Source organism: Saccharomyces paradoxus, chromosome III, assembly GCF_002079055.1.
Source record: "Saccharomyces paradoxus chromosome III, complete sequence".
NCBI lineage: Eukaryota > Fungi > Ascomycota > Saccharomycetes > Saccharomycetales > Saccharomycetaceae > Saccharomyces > Saccharomyces paradoxus.
This window is the reverse complement of record NC_047489.1, coordinates 129,167-156,846: the sequence shown is the minus strand read 5'-3', so window position 1 is coordinate 156,846 and position 27,680 is coordinate 129,167. Positions and strand designations below refer to the sequence as shown.

Sequence of the window (27,680 nt, the reverse complement as noted above, 5' to 3'; positions counted from 1 at the left end):
TTTTTTATTGTTATGTACTATTTTTTTTAAATAAGGTTACAATTCTTTTTTTTAATTCATGGTATTTACCAATTAAAACGTGATCCGTAATCAGCCAAAATGGAAAATAAAAATGGAACAATACAACTAATGAAACAGGACACGAATACCAGATAGCATTCTTTAGTGTACTGAATGAGGTAGAAAATACCGAACTATTACAAAGCACTGTGAAATGTGAAAGTGAAATTGTCTATTTCAATGCGCGCCCATTATGACAGCATTTTATCTCCCTTCCCCATTCACTGTTCAAAATTTGTTTCCCATTGATTCTTCTATAGGGAACGGGATCTAACATCGAATATATAACATTCCTACACCTGGCTCTTTTCAAACTTTCGATTGGCTCATAGCCGCCTTTTTCCTTCCGTCCTTTCAAATAATTCATATAAAATGGATCGTCCTTTTCAGCAGAACTCCACAATTGTCTGCCAGTTCTCATTGCCATATAAATGACACCACACGCCCATATATCTACGGGTCTTGGGTCGAACTCTTCTTTAATATATTCCTCTGGGGCGATGTATGGCGATGAGCCACAAACACCTCCACTAAGGTGAATGTTCTTTTCCCATGCCATCTTAAAACATTCACTGTTACCAAAATCTGTTATTTTTAACACACCGTCGTGCGTGAGCAGTAAGTTCTCGGGCTTCAAATCTCTATGACAAACACCCATTTCATGCATGTAAACAACACCTCTTATGAGCTGTTTGAAGAAACAGTCGGCTTCCATATATTCTAATTTTCCAGCGGCAACGACTAAAGTGAATAAATCGCCACCAGCACAATATTCCATTACTTCGCAGTACTCGCCTTTAGCGTCTTGGAAAAGGTCTAGTGTAGTAACAATATTTGTATGGTGTAATGAGGAAGAAATGCAAAACTCAGAAGTTAATCTCTTAGAATACTTTTCCGCAGATTCAGATGCTCTACGCTTAAACTCTTTCACTGCGTAAAGCTTTTCACTTTTATTACCATCCTGGGACAAAACATTTTTCTTTTGACATATTCTTACTACACCAAAAGCACCTTTGCCAAGGACTTCTTGGCAGCGGCCATACTTTTCGGCAAAACATTGGGTATCTCTTTTAGTAGACGTGGTACTATGTGCATTATTCTTAGATTCGTTTTGTTCGGACCTGTTTATATCCCTTTCAGAACCATTCAAAGTGCCATTTACGGGTGTACCTTCTGGATATTTATCGTCCATGTCTACAACTTGCTTCATAAAACCTGCAAAAAGGGTAGGAGGATTCTTGTTAGACTTTAAAGTAGTCTTCGGATCCATTATTATATCAGGGACAGCAGATTTTGCCTCACCACGTAATTTGCTTGCACCAACCATGTTTTTAATCATTGTGCTCAGCTTCTCTTGTCTCTTAGCATTTTTCAAGTGGTGTTCATGCGTACCATCTTTGTGCACGAGAAATCTCCCACAAATAGGTGCACTTGTATTGGTTATCTTATTTACATTATTAATACTCGAAGCAGTAGGAGTAGGGGCAGGTGTAATGGCAGTATTACAATTACTGTGATGGGAGAATTTTGGACTCAAACTTTTGGAGCTAATATTTATGGCTGATGTGGGTGATAAGGATAGAGCTGATACCGATGAAGTTAAAGAGGCAGCTGATGATGATTTAGAGGTGTTAATATCGATATGATTATTTAATGATGCGGACGAACTGGAGTGGGATGGTGATGCCGACTGATAATATTCGGGCATGTACATGCCCGTTTTACTCACACCTGCAGTATTGGCAGAAGTAGAAACTCCTCTAGCAGTAGCAGAGGTTGGGGTATGCAAGCCAAGTTTGGCTGATTTAGACGCTGATGAAACGTTTGTGTTTATATTAGAAGGTGGTTGGATGTTCGATGAAGGCTTTCCTTGCCTAGATGATCTTGAACCACTTCTAAAAAGTTGCATAACTTTAGAAGATAGCGCATGTTTCCTTGGAGTTTGCTGAGGAATAGCGGCATTATGATCATTCATACCAGTCATATATTTGAGGGGTAACGTCGAAACAAAATAAAATCTGATCACTTTTTTTTTGGATTACAGTAAATAGTAATCACAATACTTACTACTAGTATAATGTCTAGTGGTAGACTCAAATTAAGAGTAAAAAAAAAGGTTGAGAGCCTAATATTAAAAAGCTACCTTAAAACTTTCCAGTTTTTATTTGCAACTTAGAAAGGGTTGAAGGCTTAGTACAGCTTATTGAACAGGACTTTGGTAATCCAAATTTTATTCGATAGTGTTAAAATAAATAATAACAACCCAGCAACAATAACAACACAACAGGTTATAACGAAACCGACAGGAAATCGTCAAAAAAATAATAAAAAATTCTTAAAATTGAAACTCCGAGTAAAGGTCTATATTTGGGTCTAATAAACTTTTGCTAAAAAAATGGGTGAATAATTCTACAAAGTGGTATACTTTGTTCTCCGTCTCTTCTTCCCTCTTTGAAAGCTGTAATTTTATATATACCATCTGTATAGCGAAAATGAGTGAGATGGCAAGAGAGCTCGGCTTGCTAACATATTAGCACGGGGAGGCCGATGTTGATTCGATGGAATGACGTACCAGGTGATTTTCTATTTGCCAACGCCGGGGGGTGAGAAAATTTTTTTTCCTCCGTCGGAGATAATTGAAGAAAAAGAAAAAGAAAAAAGTAATACGACCCCAGTGAGGGTTGAACTCACGATCTTGCGATTAACAGTCGCACGCCTTAACCAACTTGGCCATGGAGTCGCTTTTTTACGCTTGTGTTGTATCTCATTTTGGGGTACCTCAGCATTACTAGATTTATCAACCCAGACATAAAACATGTATGAAACTGAGAAATAGGTGAATAATTAGATAATTGTTGGGATTCCATTGTTACCAAAGGCTATAATATTAGGTATATAGAATATACTAGAAGTTCTCCTCGAGGATATAGGAATCCACAAAAGGGAATCGATAGCTCTATATAGTGTTATCACCTTATCTTCTTTCTTTTTATATGTTGTCATTCAGTATCCTATTACATTATCAATCCTTGCGTCTCAGCTTCCATTAGATTGGATGACTGTTTCTCAATCTTTATGCCATCCTCTTGCACCGCATATTATAATATAATATTAAATAGATGATATTAGAATTTCATTCCAACAGAAACACGTACGAAACAATAGTTCCAAAACAGACAAGATTGAGTATACTAGGCAACCTACTTGCCTAAGATGAACCAAACCAACCAAACGTATAAATACCTGAACAATTAGTTTAGATCCGAGATTCCGCGCTTCCACCCTTTAGTTAGATTCAGATCTTATATAGATTATATAGGATAGGTAACACTCTGTGAATCAAGTTGATAATAAGTCTGACAACAAGTTACTCTCCTAAACGACTTTAGGATTGTCAAGACATCCGGTATTACTCGAGCCCGTAATACAACAGCTTGAAAGAAGAGAGAGGAGTTACTAACCTAAGGTTTAGAAGTTCCTAATCAACCTCTTCTCTTACTGTCACACAACGTCAACGGAACCATGTAAAAAGGTTGAGTGTTAACCCAGAGGTATTATTGTCATTCATTATGCTATTACATTATCAATCCTTGCGTCTCAGCTTCCACTAAGTCCGATAAATGTTTCTCAATCTTTATGTCATCTTCTTACACCGCATGTGATAATATACTAGTAACATGAATACTAGTCAATAGAGATGGTCGGTTCTTATTCTAACAGATTGGATGTATATGCAATGTTTTCGGTAATCCCGTCTTTTTGGCACACTAAACACCTGCAAGAAAAAGGTTAAAATCTTTGGCAAAATAGATGGTTAAAAGCGGAACAGTGCTTATCTTTGCTTTTGCTCTGGAATGACAATATCTTGACGTTAACTGCTGTAGCTGGTGACTGTATAAACATAGCACTTACGAAATAGGCCATTGCAACGCTTTTAGTAGACAGCGACGCACTTCTGGGCTATAAGATACCATCACTGAGGTATGCATAAAAGTGCGATTGATTAGTGTCTAGTGAGTCGAATCCCCGATGGCGTCTAAAAAAATTAATTATTATTGAAGGTGATGCATTGTTTTATTAAGGCTTAGTTAACGATATTCGTTTCAACCAAACAATGACCTTCCGAGGCGTTCAATAAGTGGCTTTTGATCTCTACTGGGGGCCATAATTTTAGGTTAATTATGTGTTATGCGCCTTGTATTCGGGGCTATGGATACGTTAAAAAAGAATACTGTAGAATAACCTAAGGTTAGAAAGGCATTTAAAAGGGTTCATAAACCTCAATGAAACCTCAAAACTGAAAATGTGTATTTGGGTTTTTTTTTATATACCAGTCAATTCTCTACCAGAATAACACGAGAAACAAAAGATCCGTATTCCGTATGCAGCCCAATTTTGCCAGTAACAATGCTAATGACGATGTCAAATTAGGTACATTAGGTGAGCCAATTGTGCTATTAACCGCAGAAAATATCACTCTACCTGTAGACACCTTTAAATCATATACAACCTATTTGCTGTACGAGATGGCTCATTACAGACCGATAATGTTTTCCTTCTTAGCACTTTCAGTTTCGATTTTAGTAATCGTGATATTCCATAATGTCAAAGTTTGTGATGTCGTTTTCGGTTTATCAATTTTCGTAACTTCTTTTATTCTATTATTTGCATTAATTCCGTTTAATGAGTATATCTCGGATGAAGGTTTCAGAATAAAGCTTTTACTGGAAGTTATCACGCACAAGCCGGCGGTAAAGGAAAAAGAATGGAGAACAATTACAGATAATATGAATCAATATTTACTTGATAACGGTTTATGGAATACTCGCTATTACTTCTATTGTGATGAAAGGTGCTACAAATTCTTCAGATTCCTTGTGAAAGGGAAAAACCCCGATGCGTATGCAAATTCATCGACCAACGATACCGAAAACACACAGTCAGATGCGTCAGCGAACGAGGCTTCGAGTGAGGTAGCAAAATGTTGTAGTTTTAATTCTGACCCGATTTTAGAAGCATACTTCGTTAAAGCTGCAGAAGTTGAGAAACAAGCACAACGGGAATATTGGAGAAAGCAATATCCTGATGCTGATATACCATGAAATTGAGAATTATGCGAATAATTAGATATTTGTTGGGATTCTATTGTTGCTAAAGGCTATAATATAGGTATACAGAATATACTAGAAGTTCTCCTCAAGGATCTTGGGATCCACAAAAAGGCGTCGATAATTTTACATAATATTATTATTTCTTCTTCCATTTTATATGTTGCCATTCATTATCCTATTGCATTATCAATCCTTGAGTCCCAGCTTCCACTAATTGATCACTGTTTCTCAATACTTCTGTCATCTTCTTACACCGCATACGATATTATATTACTAAATAGATGATATTAGAATTTCATTCCAACAGAAACATGAACCTTAATATTTTTATTTAGCATACTTACGCATGGCGCAAGCATTGATGCAAAAAAAAGCACAGCAATGTGCAAAAGTGACTTAAAAATTACGATCGAGAATAAACCTCGATCGTATATGTAGTTTAAGCAAGAAAAAACATTCTGCGACACGTGAAGAGAATTTTTGGAACAGATCAAAGATCTTTAGTCATTCTGGTCCGGAAAGTCACTATGCAATAATTACTTTTTTGGAGCTTTAAGGAAGAAAGGAGGAAAAGCCGGAATAAAGAGTGACGCTTCCTCACACTTAACAATATTATACCAACTAAAGGATAGATTCAGCTGTTGCAAGTTAAATGAACATTAAGGGATGGTCCCGTTGCGTGTGTTCGCCTATCACTCTAAAGAAAGGGGATAATTTTAGTAGCTAGTCACTCTCGGGACTCTATGATTTATCTTGTAGCGACCGGGAAAAGAAAACTTTTCCTAGTGTATGGTTTGCGCTTAACATTCCACTGGAAAGAAGTAACATCGAAGCTTCTATGGTTCGTTTCTTTTTCTGAAATTTCGGTGACTTGTTTGTTACATTAATAGACCAACTAGTACTTCTGTCTGAATATCATGTAATATGGTGAAGGACATGCAAATCACATACAAATACACATCGAAGTGCTTGGTATATGGCTAAAAAGGCTGTGCGGCTAAATGATGAAGAAAGCGTTGCTTGTTACCCATTTTTTATTCCTTTCGTAGATGTCAAGTTGGCTTTCTCGAATGTTTCGCAATTGTTTCCCCCGCAATGATCCGCATAAAAAAATGTCAAAGAAAAATATACGAGAAAGACAGATTTTGGCGAAAGTGATGCGATGCCTTCAACCTCCAATGAGTTCTGACCGTTTCCGCTTTGTTTCTTGTTACCATTCGATTACTCAGGGTTGAATTCCCGCAGACCTAGACAATTTCACAATTGATAATAAACCCGCACATATTAAGAGAGGGGCTACTCTACGACTTCCATATGTCTTGTGTCAGCGAGAATCGGAAGAAAATTGCTTGCTTCCTTCTTGGAGACCACATAAGCAATACCTATGTCCGAAATTAGGCGTCGAATATCAAGCAATCATCCCTTTTTATTCTCGTGCAAGGCTTAGGTTAAAAAAAGCCATCATCTTTCTACCTCTCTTCATTTCTGAAAGCTTAATTAATATGCTATGAAAAATTTAAAAAGTTGCTTTAGGGTTGGTTACACTATGTCACCCTTTATCAAAAAAATTTCTTCGTCCTCAGCACAATAATCGTAGGCCTTGAGAAGACCATTGACTAATATTACTGTTCCACATAATGCCCATAAATATAATAGAACAAGTAGCACTAATTTGTAAGTTGCATAACTTCAAAAGTACAGAAATCTTGATAGGTTTATTTTTTGTTACCTGCAGATATAATTGAATACTGAGACAACGAAAAGCCAAAAAAAAAAAGTAGATGTATCGAAAAAAACTAGGATTTGAATTTGAACCACGGTCGATGTCCCTTCTTGCTTATAACGGGAGCAGCTTAGCTTAGAGCATCTTTGAATCGAAGATGTTCTTGCAGCCTGCGTAGCATTTCCCCTCAACCTCAAGCATAGCAAAGGACGACAAATGTGTACATTTACCACGAAGAATATTTATGAGATCCATACGTTTGTCGGCTACTTCATAAGGATGGGACACTATTCACCTATAATTAACAAGTTGACTATTAGCACAACTCGTACCACCTATAATAATGAAACTGCCCTCATTACCCCCTCAAAATTTTGTATTATTTCAAATAAGGAAAGTTTTCAGCAAGAATGATAAGGATGTTAGTTCCATCTTTGGCAGCATGGGTCATGATAGCTATGTTGATTATTTTTACACTGCTTCTCAATTAAAGATGAAATTGACGAATGGTTGAACTTATTCTCCTAAATTACCCGAAGGAGAATCCACTTTTCATTTATGACAGCATTGGCTCTGTCCTCAATTTCGTAATCATTTCGTGTCTGTTTCGCATTCCATTTATAATGTGACAATAGGTTAACTATTACAAGTAACAGGTTAGCAATGATATTTCCTGTCACGCAGGGTTACTTTTGCCTTAAAACGACACTGATGTTACATCAGGCTCGCACACTTCTAATAACTAGTAACTGTCTGTCTAGCTGTTAAAAACCCCCGATAACGATAGAGGGAATAGGATTGTATTGCAGATTTTAGGTACACTTCTCTCTGGATTTTCCAAAGAAGGGCGTGTGGTCTAGAGGTATGATTCTCGCTTAGGGTGCGGGAGGTCCCGGGTTCGAGTCCCGGCTCGCCCCATTTTGTTAGCTTTTTTTTCTATCTTTTACAGTGACAAAAATGGTACGGGATTTATTTCAGAATCATCTTTCCGACAAAAAACCTACGATGCGACGTGAAACAATAAACTCAAGAGCGGTTTTTTTTGGCAATAAGCTGAAACTCTGAAAAGGAAGCGTATGTTTGATTGAACTCTTAATACTCATTTTAAGGCCTCTTCCGATGCTTGGACAAGAGAAATATTATGATTATAGGTACCTGCTTCTGGTTTCACGCAGTAAGCAGGAAGGTCAACATTAGTGAAGATCTGCTGTTGAAGAATGATGTGGAATGTATGACATGATGCGCTAAAATCATCTGCAATTTAGAAAATGTAGGCCTACATGACCGTTTATTATTGCAGTACAGGGCGAAGCGCGTCGGATTAAAGGAACTTTTATTTGGCAAAGCGAAGCTGAAAATGATGAACCCAACAGCATGCGTGTGATCTCTTCTCGCCTCTAGGAAGAAATGAAACTACGGCATATATTCGGTGCACCAAAAAGAAGCTATTACTATTTACATTTGGAAACAAGAAAATGAAATGTTATTTCCGTAAACAGAATGGCCTGTGGTCAAAGGCATATGCAACCTTTTTATTTGCATTCCGACTCATCCGTGGCCCTTCCAATTAATGTGGAAGACCACCGTATAAGCGACCTTCTATGGTATAATATTATGGTATACCATCGGAACTTTGTTACACATGGCTCGAGCAAATCCTTCAGGGAAACACTGCAAGAACGGTGTATGCAGCATGACCTTCCCCAGAGTCGTTGGTAGCCACAACATAAGCCGCTTTTTTGTGGTTGAAGAAATCCGCTGTTGGGTCATTCAATCAAGAGCTTGGCGGTTTCTCAAAAGAGCGCAAACCAACAGCGCGCACATTACCGCATTTATCCGGCGGTCATCGACTAGGGGCGGAGAGGTCACGTCCTATTTTTGCTTGCGCAAAAAAAGTGTGACCTTTTCGTAGCTAGACGTCTATCAGGGCGTCAGCAATGGGAGGCACAGCGGAAAAACAATAACAATGGTAACCGCAATTACCTTTTGAGCGTTACATTCGTATGATATTGGTGACGTTAATCAAACGATAGTCATGCTCTCAAGAGGGCCCATTATTCCTGCCATTCTGCATATATAAGACTGTCAAAACTTTAGTTTTTTGGATATGGCGTCTCGTTTCCCATCTTTAGGTTTCAGAAAAGATTACCAATAAATATCATAACAGGTTCTCAAAACTTTTTGTTTTATTGAAACTGATAACAAGAAAAAATGACTGTTCCTTATTTAGATTCAAGCAGAAATGTTGCATCTTATTTACAAACACATCCACGTCAAGAAAAGACTCTAAAGGAGAGATTCGGTGAAATCTACCCCATTCATGCCCAAGACGTAAGGCAATTCGTCAAAGAGCATGGTAAAACGAAAATTAGTGATGTTTTATTAGAGCAAGTATATGGTGGTATGAGGGGTATTCCGGGAAGCGTATGGGAAGGTTCCGTTTTGGACCCGGAAGAAGGTATTCGTTTCAGAGGCCGTACGATCGCCGATATTCAAAAGGACTTGCCAAAGGCAAAAGGAAGCTCACAACCATTACCAGAAGCTCTCTTTTGGTTATTATTAACCGGCGAGGTTCCAACTCAAACGCAAGTTGAAAAATTATCAGCTGATTTAATGTCCAGATCAGAATTACCTAGTCATGTCGTCCAACTTTTAGATAATCTACCAAAGGATTTACACCCAATGGCCCAATTCTCTATTGCTGTGACTGCTTTGGAAAGCGAGTCAAAGTTCGCTAAGGCTTACGCCCAAGGAATTTCCAAGCAGGACTATTGGAGTTATACTTTTGAAGACTCACTAGACTTGCTGGGTAAACTGCCAGTTATTGCAGCCAAAATTTATCGTAATGTGTTCAAAGATGGTAAAATGGGAGAAGTGGACCCAAATGCCGACTGCGCTAAAAATCTGGTCAACTTGATTGGTTCTAAGGATGAAGATTTCGTGGACCTGATGAGACTTTATTTGACCATTCATTCAGATCATGAGGGTGGTAATGTATCCGCACATACATCTCATCTTGTGGGCTCGGCATTATCATCACCTTATTTATCCCTTGCGTCAGGTTTGAATGGGTTGGCTGGTCCACTACATGGGCGTGCTAACCAAGAAGTACTAGAATGGCTATTTGCGCTTAAAGAAGAAGTAGATGATGATTACTCTAGAGAAACAATTGAAAAATATTTATGGGATACTCTAAATTCAGGAAGAGTCATTCCTGGCTATGGTCATGCTGTGCTGAGGAAGACTGACCCTCGTTACATGGCTCAACGTAAGTTTGCCATGGACCATTTCCCAGATTATGAATTATTCAAGTTAGTCTCGTCAATATATGAGGTAGCACCAAGCGTATTAACCCAACACGGTAAGACCAAAAACCCATGGCCAAACGTGGATGCTCACTCTGGTGTCTTATTACAATATTATGGTCTAAAAGAATCTTCATTCTACACCGTTTTATTCGGTGTTTCAAGGGCATTTGGTATTCTTGCTCAGTTGATTACTGATAGGGCCATTGGTGCTTCCATTGAAAGACCTAAGTCTTATTCTACTGAGAAATACAAGGAATTGGTCAAGAACATTGAAAGCAAACTATAGTTGGATTACATCCCACCTATACACCCCTCTGCATATTTTTCTTTCTTCATAACCATCCTCATGACCATTCAGTATTTAGCACTTATTTAATACAATAATATATTCTTTTAACCATACACTATGATAATGATATTTATAATTAAGAATACGACAGTTACGTATGAACTCTATTTTATTCCTCTTCGCCATCTCCCTCCTGAATTTAATTGCGAGAGCTATCGTGCGATAATTAGCACACACGCATTATCCTCACGACATCGTTATCAATAAGTCCGTTATGACCCTTTTAGTAATAACTTATTAAGATCCATTCGGGTAAGCATATGCTGGACTGCGGGGAAAGAAGGCGCTTCCCCTTCTTGGAACTTAATATAAATAATAAATTTGCCTAAGGTAATCAGATTTTAACGCCTCAATTGCCACGCCTATTTCAATTTATAAAATTTGTACAACTTTTGAAGCTAATTAATACTGTAAAATCCTGCACTTTTATCTGTTTTTACTCATACTTTTATTTGAAGTTTATAAATTTTAGTAGAAAGGAAAACTAGAAGAGAAAAAAAGGAAAAGAGGGGTCAGTATCAATAAAAAGAGAGAAAACAAAACAATACGAACACGATTGAAGTGCGATAAGAATGGTTAAGATTGCAATAATTACTTACTCCACCTACGGGCACATAGACGTTTTAGCACAAGCTGTTAAGAAAGGCGTAGAAGCAGCTGGTGGCAAGGCTGATGTATACAGGGTCGAGGAAACTTTACCTGATGAAGTCCTCACCAAAATGAATGCTCCTCAAAAACCTGAGGATATTCCTGTTGCTACTGAAAAGACATTGCTCGAATATGATGCCTTTTTGTTCGGTGTTCCAACTAGGTTTGGCAATTTGCCGGCTCAATGGTCCGCCTTTTGGGATAAAACTGGTGGATTATGGGCCAAGGGCTCTCTGAATGGCAAAGCTGCGGGCATATTTGTGAGTACTTCCAGTTACGGCGGTGGTCAAGAAAGTACTGTTAAAGCCTGTTTGTCTTATTTAGCCCATCATGGAATTATCTTCTTACCTCTGGGTTACAAGAATTCCTTCGCTGAGTTAGCCAGCATAGAAGAGGTACACGGTGGTTCTCCATGGGGTGCTGGTACTCTTGCAGGTCCTGACGGCTCGAGAACTGCTTCTCCTCTTGAATTAAGAATTGCTGAAATTCAAGGTAAAACATTCTACGAAACTGCCAAAAAACTCTTCCCTGCAAAAGAAGCCAAACCTTCCACTGAAAAGAAGGCTACTGCTCCTGGTGCGGTTAAGAGACAAACCAAACCTCCTGCTGCTGCGGCCACAACTGCAGAAAAGAAGGAGGACAAAGGATTATTATCTTGTTGCACTGTAATGTAAGGAACAATAGTTCCCGTGTCAAAAATTTAGGTTTTACTAACCACAATACTATCTGGAGCAGATATATCAATATAGGACGTTGAAAAATTAATAAAAAATTCTCACTTTTATTCTATTTTGCCCTTTTTTATATTAAAAGTATATTTCCGTAAGTCCCTGTACTAATAATATCATTTCCTAATATTTTAGAACATAGTTATTCGTAAAAAAGGCCCTCGATTTTGAAGGTCTTATTTTGTTTAGTCAAAAATGAGGGAATTCTATTTTGGCTTTTCTCTTCTCTTTTTTTCTCCTTGGCTCTACCACTGATGCTGTCTTAAACAATAAATATACAGTTTGAAAATGAGTTTCTATATACAGGCTTAAGTTTATTGAAAAAGAAAATCACTATAAGAACAAAGATGAACCTACTCCTTCTTTAAAGTCCGAGCGCGACGTTCCAAGTAGTTATCTTTATCTTTCAAATCCTTGGTATACTTAGTATCTCTTTTACCAGGGTATAAGACCCTTTGGTCTACTTCAGAAAGTTCTTCCTCTTGTCTCAGCTTAATTTCTTCTTTAGCGGTATGCGTCTTCCATATATGACGTATTTGTCCAACACAATACATGCATAGTGTATTGGCTCTCTTATAATGGCCACATGATGGACATTTATTTAAGTGATGAATCATCTTCAATTGCTTCTTGCCCGGGCCATAAAGTTTTTGCCTTTTTTTTTGGTGTGATACTTTTTTTTTAGGGACTGCTAGTAGTATACCATTACTGGAGAAAAAATCTTCATTTTCAGTTTCGTTATGATCTCCTTGGAGCTTTTCTTTCAACCAACGATTGATAGATCCCAGTTGTTTTTGGCCTGGAGCCAGCAGTGAAGGATTCCCCAACGGCGTTAACCATCCAATTACATTGGCAGGCACAATTTTGTGAAGTGTTAATCGTTTACCAAAGATCAAAGAATTCATATTTGCTTGCTGCTAGTTGCTTGGTGTTCTTTCCTCCAAGTTAAGGTATTATTCGGGAATATTATGCCTTATTAGGATTTGCTTTCTCCATGCTTACGGAAATAATCGTATCATATGATAGGATTTTACTCGAGAAACCACAAATAGATCAGGATCGCCAAAAAGAATATATGTAAACAGGCATTAATAATGCTAGGCTTCCTCTACGCAAAGAGAAGGAAATACAAGCTCAAGCCCACGGTTCTTTTACACGTATACTGCAAGCACTTTATAAAATTTAATAATGGATTCCCTGAGCTCAGTACAGCCTGCTTCTTATGTTGGTTTTGATACCATCACGAATCAGATCGAACATCGTTTGCTGAAGAAAGGTTTTCAGTTCAATATAATGGTTGTTGGCCAATCCGGATTGGGTAAAAGTACTCTGATAAATACATTATTCGCCTCGCACTTGATCGATTCTGCCACTGGTGATGATATTACTGCCCTACCTATTACAAAGACAACTGAAATGAAAATTTCTACTCATACTCTTGTGGAGGATCGTGTTCGCTTGAATATCAACGTCATAGATACACCCGGTTTTGGTGACTTTATTGACAATTCTAAAGCTTGGGAGCCTATTGTGAAGTATATCAAAGAACAACATTCTCAATACTTACGTAAAGAATTGACAGCCCAGCGTGAAAGGTTTATTGTTGACACGCGAGTTCATGCTATTCTTTACTTCCTGCAACCAAATGGAAAGGAGTTGAGTCGCCTTGATGTTGAAGCCTTGAAAAGATTGACAGAAATAGCAAATGTTATACCAGTTATTGGCAAATCGGATACATTGACTTTAGATGAAAGAGCAGAGTTTAGAGAGCTTATCCAAAATGAGTTCGAGAAATACAATTTCAAGATTTATCCTTATGATTCGGAGGAGCTAACTGACGAGGAATTAGAACTGAACAGAAGTGTCAGATCTATCATCCCATTTGCTGTGGTTGGTTCTGAAAATGAAATTGAAATAAATGGTGAAACCTTCAGGGGAAGAAAAACTCGTTGGAGTGCTATTAATGTTGAAGACATCAACCAGTGTGATTTTGTATATTTAAGGGAATTTTTGATTCGAACTCATCTCCAAGACCTAATCGAAACCACTTCATACATTCACTATGAAGGGTTCAGAGCAAGACAATTGATTGCTTTAAAAGAAAACGCGAATAGTCGTTCCTCAGCCCATATGTCTAGCAACGCCATTCAACGTTGAATCTCATATGAATGGTACTGATTATATATCTTATTATATTATATTAAGAATTCTCAAATTATTCTATATGAAAAATACTTTAACTTGCTTCTTTCCTTCTAGGCTTCACATTATCTTGCATTGCGGCCGAGAACTAGAAGTTCACGTACGGTGGGGATGGGCAAAAGTTTCAACCTTCTTTTGCGTACGCCAATGACCTTTTGGTTTGGTAAAATGAAAGAAATGTTGCTCTCTTATCCAAACCATTACTCTACGAAGGAAAGAAAATCATTTTTTTTTTATTCAAATTAGAATAAATAAAATAATATAATAAATCAATTTTATTATATTTCAATAAAGAATAAAGATTAAAGTCCACGCTTAAAAGGTCCTCATCGACAATTCTAAAAAAAATGTTTGACTAGGGATTGTACTTCTCTACGAAGCGCAATAGGTACTCACATTATTGAAGTATTAGAACAAACGTCAGCAAGAATCGCTACGTGTTGTTAATGTGTAGCTTGAAATGGCCTATTCCATGTTTTTAACAAGTTACTCAAATACGCCAAAAAACATTGTAATGCGGATATATATAAAGCATCTCTTGTTTGTAAGCTTTTCAAATGTATCCCATATCTAATTGAGCACATTGTTCACTTATCATCACATGTCACACCACGTCTAGACCAGCATGTAATATAATTTGATGTTGTCTAACTTCAATGTAAAAGGCCAAGAATATTTAGGAGTTTATTATACAAAGAGAAAGTTTTTCTAACCACATATTTTCTTCCTTGATTATCATTACATTTCAGCCTCTCCTTACCTTCTATAACCCAATTTCAGAAAAGTGATCTTCGTATAATATATTGTTAGCAAATATAGTTGCTCTTGAACGGTAATTGACCTACCTTTCCATTTTTGTTTAATAGTTTGCTAGTGAGAAAAAGCTCAATAGAGGGCAATGTGGTTTGAAAATGAGTTATTCAATACTGGCATTGATAAATTACATCCTGTTTCTTCTTCTGAGTACTTTGAAAAACGTACAATGAATTTTAAAAAAAGTTATACTCAATTTGAGTCAAACCAACGAACAGCAAATATACTGCCAGAATTTAGTAATTCCAAACAAACATCCCTATCTTTGAGCGAGTTTTAATTAGTTTCAGATGAAGGATTAATGGAAATGCACAAATGGATTGGTCCATATTCGTGTCAGTGAGAAAATGTGGGGCGACGTAGACTTATACGGGAAATAAGGAATACTAAAATAGATAGCAAGCTTTTTGCTCATATTAAGGAAGACAAATCTGTACGTTTTTATTATTTTTGGACTATTAGCATATTAGCATATTTTCATAAGTGTTCATACCAGATTACAACGGCAAACAAAAGGATTAACACCGGTAACTTTTATAATTATGTTAAGCCAGCTTTTCTTCTCAAAAAAGCCTTACTGGGCGGCTACATATTCTTCACAGGTTTATATAATGAGAGCTGCACTGACAGTGCGGAAAATGTAAATATTAAATAATCAAGAAACGCGATCAAGTATATAATAAAGTTCACGTAAAGAAAAAGGGTAGTTTCTCTAGGGATTGTTGGGACAACTAGTAAGGTAGTTACATTTCGCCATTATTATAACAAATTTTCATAAGGGCAAAAAAATTATATTATTCTGCAGAGTTTAAGAAGTCAAGAACTCGATGAAGCTCATGGCATGGACGAGCGTTGTATGGCGATTTGCTTGTCTCATATAAGAAGAAAAAAAAAAAGACATATTATTCGAGAGTGGTAAAAGTTGAGATAGAACATCGATAAATGGCCTTCATCTTAAGAATTGCTATCACTTTCATAGTTCTTAAGAAAATATATAAGGTTATTCAGAAGGCAATGACTTCAGAACTAAGCCACCATTAATAATGGCAGGAAATATATGATGAGATAGAAATAGAAACAACCAAAGCTAACGTTGGCGGCCAGTCTTCTAGTTTGTTTACGTGAAAACTCTGATAAATAAAGCAAGTTAAAAAAAGCCTACAAGAGGCAGGTGCTTAGCCGGCACTAATTCGACAACCAAAAGAACAAATCGTCAGGTATCAAAGTATATTAGAAACAACACATTCATTGTTGGGGCTTCTATTACTTGTTACTATTGTCATTGTCATTGCTATTGTAATTCCACTACTTCCAATTGTTTACGAAACACATCATGGTCTTCCCACACGCTGGTAATCAAGGTTTACTTGAGAAAGAAATAATAAGACAATTGTATTAGATTGAATAAGTGTGAATAGCCAGTATACGCCACCGTCATATACAACATTCTGATAGTGAAATTTAAGTACACGTGATATTCCGTTTTGGGCATGAAATAATCAGTATCTGGTGCGGCCAAGCACTGTCTTCTAACTCTAATAGTGTCACCTTCCATAATTTCAGAGATTCCTCTGCCTGAGGAGAAGCAAAATATAAGAGTTTTAAATCGCATGATCTTGAAGAACAACAATATTCAGCTAGACGTTAGCGTAAGAGTATGACACTCGATCCCTCTAGATGACGTGGCTCAACAAGACACAAATATAAGAATTTTTAAGGTGGCACGTACCTTCGTGTAATTTGCTCAACTTATCATGAAACATTCTTAACTTCAAGCCATAAATATGATAGTGGTTACACCAGCAGGTTTGCCTCAGAAGAGTAGTCAAGAAAAATTATACTCATTACGATTTCACCGCATGATAAGTCGATCCCGAAATGACTAGTGAAGAAACGGATTTTGAAGACACAACTCTTTCGCCTTTCTACGGCATATTTGACTAATTTAGAAACCCTCATTCGAATTTAGCACTACTACATTTTTGGCTGAAATTTGCTAAAAAAAAGATAACTATGAATTGGACGAGAAATCTTCCTACTTTTAGTACCATATTCGCTATCTTGTTAAATTGTACTTACAATGTTTAATGGGCTGCTGTAAATCGAGCACAGCAAATATAGTTGAAGTAACATAGGTGAGAATTTGGCGAATAATTAGATAATTGTTGGAATTCTATTGTTGCTAAAAGCTATGATATAGGTATACAGAATACACTAGAAGTTCTCCTCGAGGATATAGGAATCCATAAAAGGGGATCGATAGTTCTACATAGTGTTATTACTATATCTTCTTTCTTTTTATATGTTGTCATTCATTATGCTATTACATTATCAATCCTTGCGTCCCAGCTTTCATTAAACTTGCTGACTGTTTCTCAATATTTATGTCATCTTCTTACACCGCATGTGATATTATACTACTAAATAGATGATATTAGAATTTCATTCCAACAATAGGCATGAGGGGTCAATGGTTATATCGTGGGTTGATTTCATCATTGCATGAGCAAAATATTCAAAAAGCTTTTCGAATCCTTTCTCTGTTCATCATTAACCTGCTTTACCAACTTCTTTTATCCTTCTGCATCTATCAAATATTATTAAACAAGTAAGCTTTGCTGATGAAACGTTTTATGAAATCGTCCTATTAGTGTAATATTTATTTTGTTAACATATTTATCTTTCGGAAAGCATATACATTTGTTTTTTAATGATCTTTTTTTAAAACTATATAAGAATTTATTAAAATAATTTTCTTAAAATATAAAAATATTTTAAATTGTCATGTGATATTTTATTACCCTATTTTTTTGTGAACAGCGATGTATTGCCTGCCATTTTGTTGTTTAAAATTGAAATGCAATATTAAAAATCGAATATTATATACGTACGCTAGGTATATAGTAATTTTCTTTCGCCCCGTTTAAAAGTGTTAGATAGAAAGAAAAAAAAGAACTGATCTTACAAATCCTGCTTATTTTAGTTAACCTGGAAAATTTCATCAAGGTTGTGGATAGGATATTTTAAGATACAGGCTAAACCCGTTAATGTCTCAAGTTCTTTACCGTGACTTTGCAAAGTACTGAATACGAATACTTCGCCATTATTTTGTTCGATATTCTCAATTAGGTCGAGGTATTTTTCACGCTTTTTAACATCGTCACTTTTTAGTACACTATCTGTAATAAGTAGTGTTTCTATCGCACCCAATTTTGCAGCCCTTTCGGTTTCCTCTACACCATACCATGCCCTATCATCATCTTTGTTCAAATGCTCAAGGAACTCGTCCATGATATGGATTTCTTTCAAGTACTTAGTATTTTGCAATATCTTAGAATATTCAGGATCTCTTAAAACTTCATTGATCCCCTGTATATATCCTGTAGAACAATGGGCAATAACAAACATTTCTTGGTTCTGCAAAACTGAATTATTTTGATCTTTCTCTGCATATTTCAGGATTTTTTCCATCAATGTCTTCGCATAAAATCCAGGAGAGCACAGTATTATTACTCTTAGTTCATCAAAATTGAAATTTTTCACCACTGCGTCATAAGTTCTTCTATAAAATGCTTCAGTCTTCTCATCCAGTTTACTTATATCAACTGTATCTTTCTTTTTTGGTATCGAAACTTCAATTTTTTGCTTTAAAATAGTTGAAGAAGTTGTTAATAAGCAAATGTGAGAAATTCCTTCTTGCAGAACCACCGCAGCAGTGTCTGATTTCATTTCTGAGTCGAGTGCCTCTTTCAAGAGCTTCCTGGCATATTTATTAAAGTGGCGCTTGAAAATAGTAAACTGATGTTCATAAGTTATGTTAAAGCTCAGAAACTTGCCTAAAGGGACATTTGCGCTAGATATGTTCGTACCGTCAGTGACCGTTATTCCCTTATAGCGCAGATATTCCTCCTTTATATCAAATTCATGAGATAATATTCTTAATCTTACAGCCACATAATCGGTAATTGTTTTTCTTATTATTTCGTCCCTTTTAGTCGTGAATAATTTTTTAAATATGACTTCATCCTCTTTGTCTATTATTTGATAAATCGTAAAAAGATCATCTTTATTTTGAGGGATTAACGTGATGATTGAATTATCGTTATCTGCGGAGTCTTCTGCCACGGTTATGATTTTCATTGTCTATTGAAGTCTATCGTGGAGCTTAATTAATTTCGTTCAATGGTAAAGTTCTTGGGAGGCGCATGCATTTAACTCATGCATGTCACCGATTATATATGGACATTGTCAAGTATGAACATTTAACGAACTCTCACCTTCCATGGCAAATTGCCCTCTCTTTTTGCACCCTCTATTCCTCGACACACCCCATTTCTCACTAATTTGGCAACTAAGCTCAGTATTGAGCGATGGCTTGAAGATGTCGATCTATATAAGACAGTCGCCTCAAAACCTTTACAAAACATGGTCAATTGGAGCCATTTGGAGCTGTTTATCCATGAATGGCAGAAATTGAGCCTCTTTCTGTCAATTACCTAATCAATAATTTCATGTACTCTTCCAAATATAAAAAAGGATGTGTAGAAGAAAGTAATAACAATTATTCTGTAACTATCAGGTATTTGATTTACATATAATTAAAATACGAATGTGTTCGTTGAATAGGTATGTGGAGTCCACATATCAGTTAGAAGAATGTGAATATTTCTTCTTACCAATATCTAAGGGTATATATCTATATTTTATCATATGTTGAATTTGCCTTCTCATGGTTAAAAAGAACAACAATATGAAGTACATCAATAAAATTGGCCAATATACTGGAATATCGAAGATTGAAAATAGTGACAATAATAAAGAAATAATAGTGGCTCTAATGCTGTTATACCAAAACTTGAACTCGGGTAATCTTCTAATGAATGGACGAAATTCCTCTGATTTTTCTCCAGCTTCCAATTCGTTGTTTTCTTCATCTTGCTGTAAGGACATATCGAATTTTGGGGTCAAAAAGGCTAAAAATTGATTTAACAAAAATAAACCTAGACCATAACAAATCACATACCAACCTTCGGCCATTGTAATACGTACCATAAACAAACATAACAGACCACCTAGTACAGCCCACCTCTCCTTAGTGTGAGGTGTGACTTTATCCAAATAGTGTTGATATAATAGTTTCATTGTATTCATCTTCGAGATTAAGGTGTTGCTTGAACCATCGTTCATGGTATCGGGGCTATCGTAGTCCATCTTACTTCCTTTTTTTTGATATTCTATACCTTTCGTGTAAGCACTTAGTTCCCAATTATAATCACCTTTCTTATAACGGTATTTTCCTTATGTATAATTCGTGTTCTTCTGTAGAGGCGTGTTTTTGTCAAGTTTTTTTTTCTCTACGAACGAAAAGCCCACGATTTTTAACCTCATTGAGGTAAGGTTTTCCAGAGAAGCGATTGAGGAGCCCTGCGAAGCCATCATATCCAATCATTCACATGCTTGTTGTTGTTCTGCAGGGCCTGGCAGGATTTTTATCAGTATGCATAATTGAAAGGAAAAGTATACATGAAAGATTTGACTAACTAAGGGAGAAAACCTCCACTTTTTACATAGATCATCGCCATTCTATACCAGAAGCGTTATAATAAACTTCATAGATCTATTTATGGTCTTTCATACGACTTATATTTGCTAGATTTTGTTGGTAATGGTCTTTATTTGTATTGCGCGTTGCACTATTGTTATTCATCTCTGGTGAGGGAGCAACTGTCCCAAAGATTCCCACTTTTTTATCCGTTGAATGAAGCCCGTAGTATACCCATATCCAGCCTCCTCATCCTAAAGGATTTTTGCGTTTTCTTTTGTTGCTTGATGCTTTTGAGGCAGTTATATTATTATAGGTCAACTAAACATATCTACCAGGGCATTTCCATTACTTCCATAATATTTATAGGTGTCTTCCTTGTATTAGGCATATTTACATATGGATGTTCCATTTCCAATTTACCATTGAAGAATTCAGGTAAATTTGGTGTTTTTTATCTGGACCACATAAATTATCTATGGGTAATGGCAAACCTGCTTAAATGTTTTAAGTATGTTCCTCAAATGAGTATTAACTGGATGGGATGCTCAACAGTAGGACTATCATCAAAGTTTGTATTAATATCATTTTTGGCTGAATTTATCGATTTGGTAGGAAGACTACTAATACCGACCAGTGTATTGTTCTATGAAATCCCATTTAATTCAACGCCATTTTGGGTAAAATTGATACAATTTGTCACCTTATCGGTTATACTTTGCCAAGTTCAGTATGTTTACGTAGGACGGAAACCACGATTGCCAAAAGGGAAACTATAACGGATCGTCGTCTGCCTCAATAGTTTTACGATGGTTGTTCACGACTTTAAGGAGTTTTAGAGAGTGCATTTATTATTACTATTTTTTTTAATTTTCCATATTTACAGGGACATAATAATGATAGAATAGAATCTAAAGTTTTTTACCCAAAACAGAGGTAGCTATCTTTACACCAGTGCCAATATGTCTTTTTGGGTCTGACTGAAAGTCTTCTAGAGTTACGGGTTTTGTATATTGTAATAAATTATCTAACTCTGCTTTCATTTTTTTTCTTAACTCTTCATCCCTTGTAATAATGAGAGCATTCGATTCCAAATCTAACGAATACGCCCTTCTCGTATAATTGGAAGATCCTATAACGGTGATAAAGGGTTTCCAGTTATCGGAATCACTTTTATCACGAGTAGAAAGCCAAATACCTTTTGCATGATATGACCAGCCATTAGGCTTATTTACTACGCCTCTTTGCCATTCTCTTAATGTGATAGCATGATCTTGGTTGTATTTAGAAACGTCTTGTAAAAATTTTTTGGACAAGTATAGGTAAGCGCCAGGTAAATTTGATGAGACACCCTTCGATTGATAAAAGCCGTTTGCAAATGGGGAAGCAGTTATTACATTTGCCTCAGTAACTGGCGTTGCCAGCAGTTTTGCTTTGATGTCTGGAAGGATATTGAAGTATCCTGCGGTGAATGTCCAAGAAATGGCATTGTTTGTTATATTGGAAAGTAATGACAATATCGTTGATTTTTCGGTCGATTTGTCATTATATTTAGGGAAAAGCGGTGTGAATTGAGAAATTGGGTAGACTATTGTGGAGAATTGACCCGTTGAAGTAACTGGGAGGCTTTGTTTAGAACTTAGTAAAAAGCTGTCGAGTAATTGAGATGCTTCTCTTAAAAACAGCCTTTTATTTTTTGCTGGTTCGACAGTAGGGTTCGAATCTGGCCAAATAATGTTGACATGATTATCCATCATTGGCTTCACAATCTGATAACTGAAGGAACTTATAAGTTGATGTAATTTAAAATAGTAATTGGAGAAGTTCCTAGATTTAAAGAGATAGTATCTGTCTTGTCTGTTGGTAAAATAGTCGTTGGAAAGGTTGGCACCTGAAAGAATGACCTCATTATCAAACCCATATATTTTCATATGTTGTAAGCCTAAACCTTCATTAAATCTTTTAGGAACCAAGACTTTTTTCCAACCACGGTAAGCAGGAGTCTTATACAATCGGCAATCCACTCTTTGTGACCCATATTTGGCCACTAGTGACGATAACAAAGTGGCGGAACAGGTGGAAGGTAATTCTCTTGTTCCTCGAAGACCATCGAGTAGAAAAGAAACTTTTAAATTGGGGTTCTTGGACAATGCCTGAGATATACAGTCCACCAACTCAGTCTCGCTTTTGCCTAAATATAGAGACGCAATAAATATTCTATTTTGTGAACTAAGTATTTTTGACTTCAAGAGGTCGTAAAATTGCGATGGAGATTCGATAATATCGATTTCATTCGCTTGAAAATGAAAGCATGTTTGTAAATTCTGTTGTAGGGATTTAGTGATCGTGTTTAAATAACTGTTAAACGGAGAAGGGCCCGTAAAAGACATCTGCCTTTGTATATTGAAGGCTTTCTTTAAAGGTAAGGATAATAATCTGTAATGAGGACGAGTAAGCTGGAGCAAACGAGTCGTCATTAATATACGTTATCCTGAGTATGCTATTAGCAATTATGAGCAAGCTAATTGTCCTACACTGTATTACTTTCTTGTAAGGGTTGCTTTTGGGAAAACTCGGGCGTGAATCTTAACAATTTGTCCTTATGTTCCTACATTTTTATTTATGTTTTCCTCCTCACCTATGAGTTACAAACAGAAAACAGAAGAGAGAAGAGAAAAGAAAATATATATATGCTAAAAGGTTATAATGGGGAACTTATTTAAAAAAAAATAATTAGGTACTCAATATATTTCGATTTTTCACTTATTAGTACTGAGAAGAAGTAATTGCAACGTCACCTAGAATTCCTTCGTAAAATCTTTATATTAACGATGTCCGCATCACTAATATTTCTTCGAAGTTTAGCTCTGTTAGAGAGAGACATCAAAGTTTCATTGGTGGCAAATGAGTTTTGGTAGGTGTCGGATCTATCCCAAATATCAGTGGGTTCGTCGTCTGTGGTGGTCGTGTTGAATGAATCATTATTATAATGCTGGATTTTTTCGTTAGTAGGCGTTTGGCAAGGGGTGATATAGCCGTTAGCATCATGTGTTATGGTCGTATCATCAACTCCAACCTCATCATGGAATTGTTTCTTGCTAGAATTTGATGTATGCATGGGCTTAGGCTTAGGCATAGGTATTGGTGCAATGGTTTGTCCTCGCATGATGTTGACAATAGTATTGGAGGCACGTTCAAGGACCGTACGTACCGGCGCAAACCACCGTTTCCATTCTAGACTGATGTATACACTGGGTACCCCGCAGATTGAGTGGAACACACCCAACACGAATCCGAAGATGAGCCCTATTATACTGCCAAAAGCACATAGCACAGCTAAATACTGAAACAACGTCAAAACTACATAGAAGTCTACTGTGCTTGTATGCGCAACTAAACGGTTCAGCGACGTTCCCAGAAATAACCTCAGTGGAATATTGATAGGCAATGCCACAAGCTGGAACCCATTCCATACGAAAATTGACAAAGGCAGTTGCACGAGGGCACGGAAGAGAGGAGCCATCACTCCTATGCATAACTGCACGCTCCAATCCACCACAAACATACTTGCGGCCAGTTATATACCTGCTTCTTCCTTCTACAGTTGCTGATGAAGCCCTAAATGGTTGCTTCTTCTAGTCGTTGCTCACCCGGCAGCTCTCGAATTTTTTTATTTTTTTTTTTCTTGAGATTTCTCGATATAAAGAAAGAAGAAATCACTTTATTTCATTCATCAATTTCACCATGATCATTAGCAGCAAGGGTTGAGCAACAACAAAACACAGCAGCGGTACGGTGGATCACATAAGTATATGTACACACGCGTGCTCCGTGCAGTGTGTTGCCAACTTGCACATGCAAATATATCACACTCCTGTTTCTGCCTCATGTCCTTTTACAACGCATCCACGGGACATGGGTTCTAATTATGGAGAAGATCAAGCTTTGAAATGGCCCGTTTACACATTTTGATACAACCGTATACGGTGTCTCATTTCAAAGATCGTGTTGTTGTCTATCAATATATACTCACTATGTTTTTCAAAAAACTCTGGGTTGTTTAGATGCCACTATATTTCTATTCGTATTTATTTTTATGTATACTTATTTTGCTTATTTTTTTTTTATACTCAGGAAACGTCACTTGGCTTGATATACTCGACGCTTTATTCTGCAAACTCAGGTCTCAAATCTGACCGGCGTGGAGCCACCAAGGGATGGAGCTGGCATAGAAACGTAATGGCCCACATCAAAAACATCATGGCCAATGTCAAAATCACTGTACTCCTCCAAACACTACATGATAAAAAAGACAGACAAACTCTTGTTAGTAGGAAAGAAAACGTAAACTGGTAATACGGGACCACATCGTAAAAAAAGGTTGCACATACGCTTGGTTGTTCTTTGGGGCCATTATCCAGAACAGCACGGACATGGCACTAACCACTATGAATACACCAACAACAGTATAGCTAAATTGGACACACAGACGAGTTAGTAGAGGAAGAAGAAGGGAAAGGGAAGCGGATAGAAGATATTATGACACATACAAACTACTCATTGCTCTTTGTTCTTTATTATTCGTTGGTCCTTTGTTTCTTAAAGTATAGATAAAAGGTCAAAAAATGTAGTAGTCTTTTTTCACAGAGCGAGAATAAAAACCCACGGTAAAATTTTGTGAGCAGTTAATATCATGACGGTCAAGAAAAGGGAGGGAGTAAAGAGCAACGATGTCTGCAAACGGCAAGATCTCTGTTCCCGAGGCAGTGGTCAATTGGCTGTTCAAGGTCATCCAGCCCATTTATAACGACGGAAGAACAACTTTCCACGATTCTTTGGCGCTACTGGACAATTTCCATAGTTTAAGGCCAAGAACAAGGGTATTTACGCACTCCGACGGCACTCCGCAATTGCTGTTATCCATATATGGTACCGTTGGAACTGGTGGGAATGGCTCATCTCCTAATAGCATCCCTGTGATCATGTGGGTGCCTAGTATGTACCCGGTAAAACCTCCCTTTATAAGTATAGACTTGGAAAATTTCGACATGAACACCATCAGTAGTTCCTTGCCCATTCAAAAATACATTAACTCTAATGGCTGGATCGCACTGCCTATAGTCGACTGTTGGGATCCTGCCGCGATGAACCTTATAATGGTCGTACAAGAATTAATCAGTCTCTTAAATGAGCCGGCGGAAGATCGCGTGCCCAGTCTACCGCCCAAACCCAACACACAGCTCCAACTGGCGCGAACCACTCCCCCACTACCCCCGAAGCCCAAGTCCTCACACTTAAAACCGCCATTGCCTCCACCTCCACCACCTCAACCGCCATCCAACGCACTGGACCTTATGGACATGGACAATACGGATATTTCCCTAACCAACCATCACGAAATGCTACAAAACTTACAATCCGTAGTCAATGAGTTATACAGAGAGGATATAGGCTATGTAGCGGACAAGATACTGACGAGACAGACCATTATGCAAGAATCTGTCGCCAGATTTCATGAAATGATCGCCGTCGACAAGAACCATCTACGAGCCGTTGAGCAGGCTATCGAGCAGACCATGCACTCGCTAAATGCGCAGATAGACAGCCTGACCGCCGAAAGGGCCAAAGTCCAACAGTTTGGCTCCACGTCGCGTGTCGACGACGAGGACGTGAACTCTATAGCAATAGCACAAACAGATGGACTCAATCAGTTGTACAACCTCGTTGCCAAGGACTACGCTCTCACAGACACCATTGAGTGTCTATCTAGGATGCTGCACCGTGGCACCATCCCCCTCGATACTTTTGTTAAGCAAGGACGTGAGTTAGCACGCCAGCAATTCCTTGTGCGATGGCATATCCAACGAATCACCTCACCGTTATCGTGACTCACTTTCTTTCGCATCGCCGAAATGGCATCGAAAACAAAAAATATTTTCTAACTTCTACCAAACGAAGAACGGAGAATGGTATATATCGAAGTACATAGTTTGTATATACAGAACCTCCGGAAACATCTGAGCTCACTAACCCAGTCTTTCTAATGCTGAGATCGTTATTGCAAAGCGGCCACCGCAAAGTGGTTGCTTCTTCATGTGCCACTATGGTGCGTTGCAGTTCCTCGTCGACCTCCGCGTTGGCTTACAAGCAGATGCACAGACACGCAGCAAGGCCCCCCTTGCCCACATTAGACACTCCTTCCTGGAATGCCAACAGCGCCGTTTCATCCATCATTTACGAGACACCAGCACCTTCCCGTCAACCAAGAAAACAACATGTCTTGAACTGTTTGGTGCAAAATGAACCCGGTGTCTTGTCCAGGGTCTCGGGTACGTTAGCTGCCAGAGGCTTTAACATTGATTCGTTGGTCGTTTGCAATACTGAGGTCAAAGATCTAAGTAGAATGACCATTGTCTTGCAAGGACAAGACGGCGTCATTGAGCAAGCACGCAGACAAATCGAAGACTTGGTCCCCGTTTATGCCGTCCTAGACTATACCAATTCCGAGATCATTAAAAGAGAGCTAGTCATGGCCAGAATCTCTCTATTGGGTACTGAATATTTTGAAGATCTACTATTGCACCACCACACCTCCACCAATGCTGGCGCCGCCGACTCCCAAGAATTGGTCGCCGAAATCAGAGAAAAGCAATTTCATCCTGCAAACTTGCCCGCCAGTGAAGTATTAAGGTTGAAGCACGAGCATTTGAACGATATCACCAACTTGATCAACAACTTCGGAGGTCGTGTCGTTGACATCAGCGAAACAAGCTGTATCGTGGAATTATCTGCGAAACCCACACGTATCTCTGCCTTCTTAAAGTTGGTTGAGCCATTCGGTGTCCTAGAGTGTGCAAGAAGCGGTATGATGGCATTGCCAAGGACTCCATTGAAGACAAGCACCGAAGAAGCTGCCGACGAAGACGAAAAGATCAGCGAAATCGTCGACATTTCTCAACTGCCACCTGGTTAGTCTCTTGGCCTAGCAGTCACCCTCGGGATCCTTCTCTATACATCTATATAACGTATCTATAATCATGAGCCTATCTACTCATAAGTTGCTATACTTGTACGTTTGTACGAGGTGACGCGTTACTAAATTATTTTTTTTTTTTGGTTTTTTGCTTTCCTCTTCGATTTTGCCAGATACGAAAAAGGTTAAAGACACAATACCTTGGTGGCTTCTCTAAGTGGGG

The 27,680-nt window shown here is 37.7% G+C and overlaps 13 protein-coding genes and 2 non-coding genes across 15 annotated transcripts; 7 read left to right on the top strand and 8 right to left on the bottom strand.

Moving 5' to 3' along the window:
• Nucleotides 1-232: 232 nt before the first annotated feature.
• SAT4 (serine/threonine protein kinase SAT4) lies at nucleotides 233-2,044 on the bottom strand (the record flags this gene model as incomplete). Its single annotated transcript, XM_033909060.1, has 1 exon — nucleotides 233-2,044. One exon carries the CDS (start codon nucleotides 2,042-2,044, stop codon nucleotides 233-235), a length of 1,812 nt encoding a protein of 603 aa, XP_033764951.1.
• A 682-nt stretch (nucleotides 2,045-2,726) lies between these two features.
• Nucleotides 2,727-2,800, bottom strand: SPAR_Ctrna4N. The gene has a single exon. It is a non-coding gene; the product is annotated as a tRNA-Asn (tRNA).
• Nucleotides 2,801-7,739: 4,939 nt separating this feature from the next.
• SPAR_Ctrna3P lies at nucleotides 7,740-7,811 on the top strand. Its single transcript has one exon. It is a non-coding gene; the product is annotated as a tRNA-Pro (tRNA).
• Nucleotides 7,812-9,105: 1,294 nt separating this feature from the next.
• CIT2 (citrate (Si)-synthase CIT2) lies at nucleotides 9,106-10,488 on the top strand (the record flags this gene model as incomplete). The annotated part of the gene is made up of 1 exon (XM_033909059.1): nucleotides 9,106-10,488. One exon carries the CDS (start codon nucleotides 9,106-9,108, stop codon nucleotides 10,486-10,488), a length of 1,383 nt encoding a protein of 460 aa, XP_033764950.1.
• Nucleotides 10,489-11,123: 635 nt separating this feature from the next.
• Nucleotides 11,124-11,873, top strand: YCP4 (flavodoxin-like fold family protein; the record flags this gene model as incomplete). Its single annotated transcript, XM_033909058.1, has 1 exon — nucleotides 11,124-11,873. One exon carries the CDS (start codon nucleotides 11,124-11,126, stop codon nucleotides 11,871-11,873), a length of 750 nt encoding a protein of 249 aa, XP_033764949.1.
• Nucleotides 11,874-12,280: 407 nt separating this feature from the next.
• On the bottom strand, nucleotides 12,281-12,832 carry MRPL32 (mitochondrial 54S ribosomal protein bL32m; the record flags this gene model as incomplete). The annotated part of the gene is made up of 1 exon (XM_033909057.1): nucleotides 12,281-12,832. The coding sequence occupies one exon, from the start codon at nucleotides 12,830-12,832 to the stop codon at nucleotides 12,281-12,283; it is 552 nt and encodes a 183-aa protein (XP_033764948.1).
• Nucleotides 12,833-13,115: 283 nt separating this feature from the next.
• Nucleotides 13,116-14,084, top strand: CDC10 (septin CDC10; the record flags this gene model as incomplete). Its single annotated transcript, XM_033909056.1, has 1 exon — nucleotides 13,116-14,084. One exon carries the CDS (start codon nucleotides 13,116-13,118, stop codon nucleotides 14,082-14,084), a length of 969 nt encoding a protein of 322 aa, XP_033764947.1.
• Nucleotides 14,085-17,921: 3,837 nt separating this feature from the next.
• On the bottom strand, nucleotides 17,922-19,082 carry SPAR_C00590 (uncharacterized protein; the record flags this gene model as incomplete). Its single annotated transcript, XM_033909055.1, has 1 exon — nucleotides 17,922-19,082. One exon carries the CDS (start codon nucleotides 19,080-19,082, stop codon nucleotides 17,922-17,924), a length of 1,161 nt encoding a protein of 386 aa, XP_033764946.1.
• Nucleotides 19,083-19,586: 504 nt separating this feature from the next.
• RER1 (protein retrieval receptor) lies at nucleotides 19,587-20,153 on the bottom strand (the record flags this gene model as incomplete). The annotated part of the gene is made up of 1 exon (XM_033909054.1): nucleotides 19,587-20,153. The coding sequence occupies one exon, from the start codon at nucleotides 20,151-20,153 to the stop codon at nucleotides 19,587-19,589; it is 567 nt and encodes a 188-aa protein (XP_033764945.1).
• A 242-nt stretch (nucleotides 20,154-20,395) lies between these two features.
• SPAR_C00570 (uncharacterized protein) lies at nucleotides 20,396-21,263 on the top strand (the record flags this gene model as incomplete). The annotated part of the gene is made up of 2 exons (XM_033909053.1): nucleotides 20,396-20,437; nucleotides 20,514-21,263. The coding sequence occupies 2 exons, from the start codon at nucleotides 20,396-20,398 to the stop codon at nucleotides 21,261-21,263; spliced, it is 792 nt and encodes a 263-aa protein (XP_033764944.1).
• A 132-nt stretch (nucleotides 21,264-21,395) lies between these two features.
• Nucleotides 21,396-22,961, bottom strand: PGS1 (CDP-diacylglycerol--glycerol-3-phosphate 3-phosphatidyltransferase; the record flags this gene model as incomplete). Its single annotated transcript, XM_033909052.1, has 1 exon — nucleotides 21,396-22,961. The coding sequence occupies one exon, from the start codon at nucleotides 22,959-22,961 to the stop codon at nucleotides 21,396-21,398; it is 1,566 nt and encodes a 521-aa protein (XP_033764943.1).
• Nucleotides 22,962-23,278: 317 nt separating this feature from the next.
• On the bottom strand, nucleotides 23,279-24,049 carry LDB16 (Ldb16p; the record flags this gene model as incomplete). The annotated part of the gene is made up of 1 exon (XM_033909051.1): nucleotides 23,279-24,049. The coding sequence occupies one exon, from the start codon at nucleotides 24,047-24,049 to the stop codon at nucleotides 23,279-23,281; it is 771 nt and encodes a 256-aa protein (XP_033764942.1).
• Nucleotides 24,050-24,650: 601 nt separating this feature from the next.
• VMA9 (H(+)-transporting V0 sector ATPase subunit e) lies at nucleotides 24,651-24,898 on the bottom strand (the record flags this gene model as incomplete). The annotated part of the gene is made up of 2 exons (XM_033909050.1): nucleotides 24,651-24,780; nucleotides 24,876-24,898. 2 exons carry the CDS (start codon nucleotides 24,896-24,898, stop codon nucleotides 24,651-24,653), a joined length of 153 nt encoding a protein of 50 aa, XP_033764941.1.
• A 316-nt stretch (nucleotides 24,899-25,214) lies between these two features.
• On the top strand, nucleotides 25,215-26,372 carry STP22 (ubiquitin-binding ESCRT-I subunit protein STP22; the record flags this gene model as incomplete). Its single annotated transcript, XM_033909049.1, has 1 exon — nucleotides 25,215-26,372. The coding sequence occupies one exon, from the start codon at nucleotides 25,215-25,217 to the stop codon at nucleotides 26,370-26,372; it is 1,158 nt and encodes a 385-aa protein (XP_033764940.1).
• Nucleotides 26,373-26,527: 155 nt separating this feature from the next.
• ILV6 (acetolactate synthase regulatory subunit) lies at nucleotides 26,528-27,457 on the top strand (the record flags this gene model as incomplete). Its single annotated transcript, XM_033909048.1, has 1 exon — nucleotides 26,528-27,457. One exon carries the CDS (start codon nucleotides 26,528-26,530, stop codon nucleotides 27,455-27,457), a length of 930 nt encoding a protein of 309 aa, XP_033764939.1.
• Between the last annotated feature and the right edge of the window lie 223 nt (nucleotides 27,458-27,680).